Source organism: Aethalodelphis obliquidens, unplaced genomic scaffold, assembly GCF_003676395.1.
Source record: "Aethalodelphis obliquidens isolate GAN/ISIS:26980383/991018 unplaced genomic scaffold, ASM367639v1 scaffold6, whole genome shotgun sequence".
Classification (NCBI taxonomy): Eukaryota; Metazoa; Chordata; class Mammalia; order Artiodactyla; family Delphinidae; genus Aethalodelphis; species Aethalodelphis obliquidens.
Window position 1 is genome coordinate 54250525 of NW_020837950.1, and position 8791 is coordinate 54259315.

The following is an 8791-nucleotide window of genomic DNA, read 5'->3' on the forward strand; positions in this document are numbered from 1 at the left end:
ACCCTGAGATGGCACAGTTCAGTGGTAGGCACAATTTCATCTGTAGGAAATATTCAAACCTCATACTGCCACCATTTTGGATACCATTTACAGTCATGTCACAATACTACAATCTTTCTTCTTAGTAGTATCTTCCCTGTACTAGAAATTTTCAGAATATTCAATAGTTGTGGTAGAAGGCTGATTCTAGGCTCAGAAAGGTAGTATGGATTATAAATCTTTGTGTGTGACCTAACACACAAGTAATTTGTTAAAATGAAAGGAAATCAGACCCAATTTACCTGTATAATCAACATTTATTGGACAAAATTACTAGCAAGTAGCACAAAACAATTCATACAATCTGTTTGGTACCCTCAATGAAATCCCAGTTCTGTTTCTCTAGATGCTTCAACCTTGCCTAAAAAGTTCTCCTCAGGCAGGTTTGTTAGGTTCTCTGAAGGCGTAATTGTTAAACTTATAGTCAGCATTAGGCTAAAAGCCTCCAAAATCAATCCCAGATTTCACACTAACCCTAAATGCCATTCTAAAGAACAGAAGATGTAGAGTTTACCAGATCTATGCCCTGCTTCTAAGGGACGGGAAAAATATTTAGGCAATTCCAATATATAAAATGTCACCAATTTCAAGGACAAGAGCCCATTTCTAACATCTGTTATATAATAGGAATAGCTTCTGAAGGGCTTATAGTAGCTGCTTTGGGAATGTGACCTTTTTGACTAAATACTAGCTGATCACTCCTGGGAAATAAATTCTTGTTAACATACTTATATAAAAAAGAATGTAAGCTCCATAAAGGCAAGGATTTTTGTCTGTTTCGTTCAGTGCGGTACCTGGCCCACAGTAAGTGCTCAAACATTTGCTCAAAGAGTAAATATGGTGACTTTGCTGGAGTATTAAAGTAAGTTACAGACATTATAATAAACATGTTTTGGCCACAGACATTCTTAATGCAACCACAATAAAAATTAGGTTTGAAACACACAGTCCTACTTTACAGACTTCAAGAGCTTAAAAGTGAGGGGAAGCATCCAGGTAAGACCCCATGCACTCTAGCCTTCCATTACTGGATATTATATACTTTCTCTAAGATTGTACCAACCTAGCAACCATAACAGAGGTCCACTTAATCTAAAAATTAAACTGGCACTTACAGCAAATATATTGTGGGCCTGCATTTTCTGTATAGCTTTTAACTCCTTTTTTCAAAATTCTTCCCTTGCTTTTGTATAATTTATTTCTAAATATTTCACCTTATTATTTCACCATATTATCTGCATCATACTAAACCTTGGCCAACCCTTAAAATGTTAAAGGAAAAACAATCTATTTCCTAATAAGTATAATAAACCTTCATGTATAAATACTTTTTATGTTCAGCCCCTGTAAAGCCACCAAATAATCTGTAAAAAGTTTTAAAATGTGAATCAGAGCCGAGTTTTAAGAACTTAGCTATGAATGGCTGAGATCATTACCCATTTAATATAGTTCCCGCAAAGAATAACAGAATGTGTAAAATGAAATGAAGGTCTCTTAGAGTCTGAAATTCTTCTGGTGCACAATCCTGCCTTCTTTGTTCAAGAAGTTTGTAGTCATTTTCAGGATCCACTCCAGGAGCCAAAATTCTTAATTTAGGTATCAGGCAAACCATTCTGTAAAAACCAAATAATTGTCAACAATGTTTCCTTTTTCTTTCCCTTTAAATACTTTATGACAACTTTTGAAAACTTTGATTGTCTTAGTCATTTGCCTATTCCTAAATGATTTTCATATTGATAAGAGCAAAAAAAGGCCTGACTATTCTTTATAAGTCTTCCATTTTCTATCCAGAGCTGAAAATTCAGATCATTAAAAAAAACAAAAACAAACAAAAAAACACTGCATTTGAAGTATCACTCAACCAAATATCAGGAGGAGTGGGTGGAAAGATTCTCCTTTACAAATGACTTGACAGAGGATTTTACAGAAACACCCATCTTCCATTGGTCCCATTGAACCCTCGGCCACACCATTCAAGAAATCCAAGGAATCAGAGACAATGGGGCCTCACCAACAGTGAGTTTATGCCCAAATTTTTGCCAAAATTGGGGGCTGGGGGTGAGAAGAAGAAGACATAATTACCGCAAATTCAATAAGCATGATGGCTGAGTGAAATTAACTTACAGTGCTAAAGGATTAGCTCCGAAGTCCAAAGGAGCTGTTTAATGACTAAATGAGCTGCACCGCTTTTCCTCCTTCAGCTCACTGCTCCTCTCCTGAACTTGTCCCTTGTATCATCTCAGTCCTGTATCCTCCTCCTTGTTCTGCTCCCCCAAGCCCCTTCTCTAAGTCCCCTTCCTTTATCCTCTGCCAAAACAGTCTTCTCAGAGGGGGTGGCAAAGAAAATGGAGAGCATGGATTTTCCAAATGGAATCTAGAGAGTTTTGTGACTCATCAGTTGGTGTTTTGGAGTGTGCGGGTGTGTATATAAAGCAATGCGGGAAATCAGAAAATGAGACCCAGGCTTCCGGGAGGAGAAGTGAGTGAATAAAGTTAACATTTACTGAAATGGGGACACTGAAAAGTAAGGTCATCTGAGTACGAAGTCAAGAGTCCAGTTCTGGACCCATGTGAGATAACCGTGCACGGCCTGCTCACGGTCAAACCGTTGTACAGTAACAGTAGCGTTAGCGGAGCGCTGACTGCTGCCAGGCAATATGCAAATAAATCGCTTTTAGATAAGTTGGCGATTTATCTGAAACACCACGCCACACCACACCCCTATGACCTGATTACTATTGGTCCCAAATGGTAAATGTGAATATAAAGCTCCAAAAAGCCAAATAACGTCTCCAGTTTCTTCGTGGTAGTGCAGGAACTCAAACCCAGCCGGTTTCCTCCCAACATAGAACAAAAAATTTATGAAGCCAAGTTTCCTCTATACCTCATCTGAACACCCTCAACTGAGGTGCCAAGGAAGGACATTTTCACTCTGGTCTTCGTTCCACTCCCGCGCCTACCCTATCCTACCACTCGCCAGCTGGATGATGGTGGACAGGCCGTAACTTTCCGTAATGCAATTTCCTCGCCTCTCCCGCACCCACCTCCCCAAACTGGGGTAGATGGTCTCTAAGCCCCTTACCATTTCAACGATGCGTTAAGAGTACTCACCAGGGTAAAAAATACACGAAGAAAAACAACACCACGTCTAAGAGGACGAAGAGCCAGAGATCCAACCAGTAGGAATGTTTTGGTAACCGGTCTGCCCCGGACTGAGGCCGCACTTCGTGGTTCTGCTGCGGCCTCTCGGCTTCATCCAAGCGTCGCCGCTCCCGGGGACCATCCCGACCATCTTCGGCCGCCAAGCCCACCTCCATCTTGCAGCAGTCGCCACGCCACAATCTGAGTAGTCGGAAACCCTCAGCTCCCGCTCTTCCGCGTTCGCCTCGCCGGAAAAGTGGACGAAGTCCGACCCCCCCCCCCCCCCCCCCCCCCCCCCTTCCCCCCCCCAAAGGGCCCCCGTCCCCCCCCCCGAAGTGAGCCCTGTCCCCGCCCCTCCCCGCGCGCAGGCGTCGCCCGTCGGCCCGCTACCTCCGTGACTGCGGACGGACCGCGGCGTCTCCACTTGGAGGCGGGGGAAGCTGTCCGCCCGTTCCGCCCTGCAGCGTCCAGGTGGGAAGCCGGTTATTCAGGTTTCGCTAGAAGAAATACTCTCTGGCCGGACCGGAAGTCACTTCACGTCCCATTCCTGACAGGTGATTGATTCCACCTTGGAAGTGCCCATGGTCGCCTCTCCTTATCCCTGTATTCCTTTTGGGTCCTTATGCCAAGGTTTTAAAAGAGCCTCCTCTAATGGGTTTTGTACTGTCCCTAACATGTTACACTTATTTGATTAAATTCTGTAAACAGCTCTAATGAGGTTGACATCATAAGTGTGAGGGTAAGTTTCTAAAGGGGCCAGAGAGCAAAACGTGAGAATTTTGTATGTACCTCAAAGGAGTGAACTTAAGAATAATCCAAGGGTTTGGGAGTGTGATCCCCCATGACATTAGAACGTTAGCAGAAAGAAAATGATTTACCATAGTAGGCAAGGGAAAATTCTCCTCTACTGTCTTTGGGTCTCCAGCTGGGCATAAGAATTAAATTGACATAAGACAGGTTAACAGGAGAAAAGCATAGAAGTGGTTTTTAGGGTTTTTTTTTTTTTTACATGTACATGGGAACCTTCACAAGAGAATGAAGACCTGAGGAAGTGACCAGCGCAGAAAGCTTTTCTACCTTTTAGAAAAAGAAACAAGTAAGACAAAGAGGTTTGGTTAAGGGTAGTTAATTGTGGAGAAATGACTAGGAAGATAAGGGTTAGTTTAACAAGGTTTGTTTGTATGGATTTTTTGGTCCAATTTCCCATCTCTGGTGATAAAAGTATTTTTCTTCCTCCTGATGTAGGGAGGGCATCTTTTACATGGGAATTTTATCTCCTTCAGGAAGAAAAAGGAAGGTCAGAGTGCACTTCTAGCACCAGCTGTTTCTCAAATGCCTTTAACTGAAAATATTCAATATGCCAAAGTGACATATTTTGGGGTGACATGCTCTGAACTCCTTCATTCCCCTGTCTGAAACTTCCCTAGAAGTTTCACATAAACTCTGAGTTAGTGGCTGTGGAGAGAAGAATTGGGTTAGCAGCAGAGTGGCAAGGGATCTGCAAAGGGAGAGAAGAACATAGATTAGAATGAGGATGAATAAACAGAAAACAACACATCTAAGCACACTTCCCCATATCCCATTAAATCAGTCTCCCATCCCTGGGAATAGGTCAGTCTAATAGAATGGCTGAGCCTCGTTTATCTGATGGAGGGTGTTTATCTTGTCTTCAAAAGGTGCAGATTAGACACTATTTGTCCCAGGTGATTTACATAGAAGCAGCATGCTTCATCAGTGATGGCACAAGCTCCTCTTTCTTGGGCTGTCAGTGTGTCCGGGGCAAGAAGATTTTCAAGTCCAGCAGAGGCTACTAACTTTTGACTGAAAGACTTCTGACATTTGCATACCAATATTGAACTCTTGTTCTGTTACTATGGAAAGATTTAGAACTGCCTTTTCCAACTCATAAGTTCCAAAGGCTAAGAAAAAGGATCTTAGTACTGAAAAGAACTTAGACTTGTGTATACAAGCCAGTTTTCTATAATATCTGGTCTAGTGTGTTTATGTGGCGCTACTTTATGAACAAAGAAGCCAAAGGGTTTTTTGTTTTGTTTTGTTTTGTTTTTTTGCAGTACGGGGCCTCTCACTGTGGGATGAGAGGATGTGGGATCCTCCCGGACCGGGGCACAAACCCGTGTCCCCTGCATCGGCAGACGGACTCCCAACCACTGCGCCACCAGGGAAGCCCCTCCAGTCAGCCTTTTAATAAATGGCGAAAGAAAGGGAGGGCTTTGTGACAAGGAAGCACTTTTTTTCTTTTCATCTGGGACTAGGGAGATGCAATAGGGGAGAAAATAGGTAGAAGGAAGTTTCTTGATCTGTGATCTTGGGAACAACTGTCTACTTCATGATTTTGTCTGCTTCTGGGACCTGGAAATTGGTCCTGGAAATCCTTAGTTTAAGGTCACCTTAGGAATGGTCTTCCAGTTGTCCTGGGAGTGCTGCTGATCTGGGTCAAAGCTGGCAGTGCTCGCATGAATCCAGGAGGATTTTTCCTTTATTTTGATGGCAGTGTAAGTGCTCAGCAGTTTGTAAGGGCCTTCCCAGCAAGATGACAATGCATGCTTTCTTCTAAAAACCTTGATGTATACCCAATCTCCTGGTCAAAGGGGATAGCAAGTCAGTGCATTCCACGCCCTTTTTACTGTCGATAATATCCCCCAAGTATACTAGTTAGTTCCTGTATATGGCTAGTCGTAGTGTCATATTGTTCACTTAAGTCCCTATAGTGTTCACTCAATCCAGAAATGGGAGGTTTAGAGACGCCAGTAGGCATAGGGTGACCAAACACTATTTCAAAAGGGGTTAATCCACACCTTCTATTTGGAGTGTTCTGGATTTTTATAAGGGCCAGAGGTAGTGCTTCTGGCCATTAAGTCCAGTTTCTTGATAGACTTTTCCTAAAGTCCTTTTGCCTCTCCCGCTGCGGAGCACAGGCTCCAGACGCACAGGCCCAGCGGCCACTGCTCATGGGCCCAGCTGCTCCACGGTATGTGGGATCTTCCCGGACTGGGGCACGAACCCGTGTCCCCTGCATCGGCAGGTGGATTCTCAACCACTGCGCCACCAGGGAAGCCACTAAAGTCCTTTTGATGTCTAGATTTTTATGTTCTATTTGCCCTGAGGATTGGGGACGGTGCAGGGCATGAAATTTTAATGAGTACCCCAAAGTTTTTGCAAGCACATAGTTTATTTCTGTTATAAAATGAGTTCCTTGGTCTGACTCAATCCATAAAGGAATACCAAAATGAGAAATAATCTAGTTATTAATTTATTCACTGCTGTGTGGTGTTGTCATGTCTAGTCAGATAGCATTTAGTCCATCTACTAGGTGTACAGACAGTAAACCACTGGGATTAGCCTAGAGCTGGAGGTAAAACTGTGAAATCCATTTGGAGTCCTGCAGGGGACAGAGTGGTAGAGAACATTTCCTTGCCCACAATTCTGGTATCAAGGATGGATGTCACTAACTGGACACTGCTCACTCCAGGGCTGCTGCTGGTGACAGATCCTGGGACCTCTAACATAACCCGGCAGAAGATGAGAATTCTACTAGTCAGTCTCCCAGATTTCTGCCTGTAGTATCCAATAAACGAGAATGGTAAGAGTCTCTTCTTGTCTTTTTCTCTTTCTGAATTTAGATTAACAGGAGAAAACATTTGTTTGAACTGTTTGGGGGGGTTATAGTGACTCTGGTGTCTTCTGTTATGAATACTCTTGTTTTCTATTTCTAATGGCTGTAGAGAAAGAAAAGCTTAAAAAACAATCTCCCTAGACCCCAGCACCCTCAGAGGGTATATTTTTACCCCTCTGAGGGACAGTACCCCATCAAACAACAGGGTCAACTGATCCTCAGCTGCACCCCAGAGCTCACCATTAAACTTACAGTAGAGAATCAGAAACTGGATTTCTTAATTGACACTGGTGCAACTTTACCGTCAAGTCAGAGGATTTATCTCTGTCACCCCTGATTCTATTCAAGCTGTCGAATTCTCTGGGTAATCTATTTTACTGTCCACATTTCAGGCCACCTCAATATCCTTAGGACTTTCATTTCTCTTATTTCTTTTCCATCATTACTACTTTACACACCTATGATAGTTTTCTTTGAGAGTTGTACAGTCATCAAAACTAATTGCTATTTGTTGCAGCTTCTCTTTTTTTTTTTTTTTTTTTCCGGTATGCGGGCCTCTCACTGTCGTGGCTTCTCCCATTGCGGAGCACACGCGCAGGCTCAGCAGCCATGGCTCTCGGGCCCAGCTGCTCCGTGGCATGTGGGATCCTCCTGGACCGGGTCACGAACCCGTGTCCCCCGCATCGGCAGGCGGACTCTCAGCCACTGCGCCACCAGGGAAGCCCGCAGCTTCTCTTTGATCTTCATCTTGACCTTTAGCAGCTCCCGCTATTAATCTGTTTCCACCCCACTCAGCCAACCTGGTGCCCAGCAAACACCCTTTGCTCCAGCCAGATTGATTTCTTCTTCGTCCTCATGGAAACTCTTCTCCTTTTGGCCTTTAGGCTTTGGCACATGTTGTCTTCATTAAACTGAAATGCTTCCCCACCTATCCTAATCCTTCCCATCTTTTTTCAGTTCAAATTGCCAACTTCATAAAGTTTCCCTCGCTACAGTTCACGTTGATCTCTCCATTCTCAGTATTTTTAACACACCAATTGCAAAAAAGTTCACATTTAACTCATCTCCAACTACTTCATATGTCATGCTTTCTTCTTAGGGTGAGAGTTATCTTCTGAAAATTATGCAGTGAGTATTTGTTCCCATAGTTTTTTGCCTTTCTTCTGCATCAATTACCCTCTACATTCTGTAACAGCCACCTGTTGATGAGGTGTCTACTGGTCATTTTTCAAAACTTCTCTACCTTCAGCTCAAAAAACAGTGAAATTTTCTTGACATAGTTTGGTACGTTGGCTTGCTTTGTAGCAAAATTTTATGTAAATTATCTCCCCTATCAGAGTATTAAATATTCTTCAGGATATTTTACCTATCCTATATTTTTACCATCTTTGCAGCCTCTATAGTCTCTCAAACCGTACCTTGAATGTGGAAGAAATTAAATATTTATTCAGTTATGTTTCTTGTATTCTGCAGCCACTAATACAATCTTAATTATCTCTTTTGTAACACAGTAGTATAATGATACCACTGAAATCTACCACTACTGATCTACCACTGTCAGTGAGGATACTTTCTGAGATTTTTCTCAAGTACCAGTAATGGATATACACTAATCCATTCCCCCATTTTGGATTTCATGTCTTTTATTTCAGTGAATACTCCTTGAATGCCTACTGTGTGTCAGGCACTATCTGAGGAGCCATAGGAGATACAGATGCAATAGTCATCCAATTCTTTAGAAGTACTGGCTGAGGACATCTCACAGATATGGGATATTCAAACACTGTCCCAGAGCCCTGGGGTTCCGCATCATGCTTGGGATGTTAGGAAGGCTAAGCAGGATTGGCTGTGAATAAACTGCCTACCCTCTTCCCCCTACCTACTCGCACACATACAGACTTCAACCTTAAGAGCTCAGTTTTGTTTATTTTATATTTTGGGGTTTCATAAAAGATTTTATTTCAAAATAAAGAGGGC

The 8791-nt window shown here is 42.8% G+C and overlaps 1 protein-coding gene across 1 annotated transcript; it reads right to left on the bottom strand.

The window, feature by feature from the left end:
• Positions 1 to 276: 276 nt before the first annotated feature.
• Positions 277 to 8039, bottom strand: ARLN (allregulin). Its single transcript, XM_027104047.1, is given in 5 exon segments — positions 277 to 1652; positions 3151 to 3477; positions 6652 to 6811; positions 7849 to 7882; positions 7884 to 8039. Coding segments are annotated over 5 exon segments (678 nt in total). The 3' UTR covers positions 277 to 1651.
• Between the last annotated feature and the right edge of the window lie 752 nt (positions 8040 to 8791).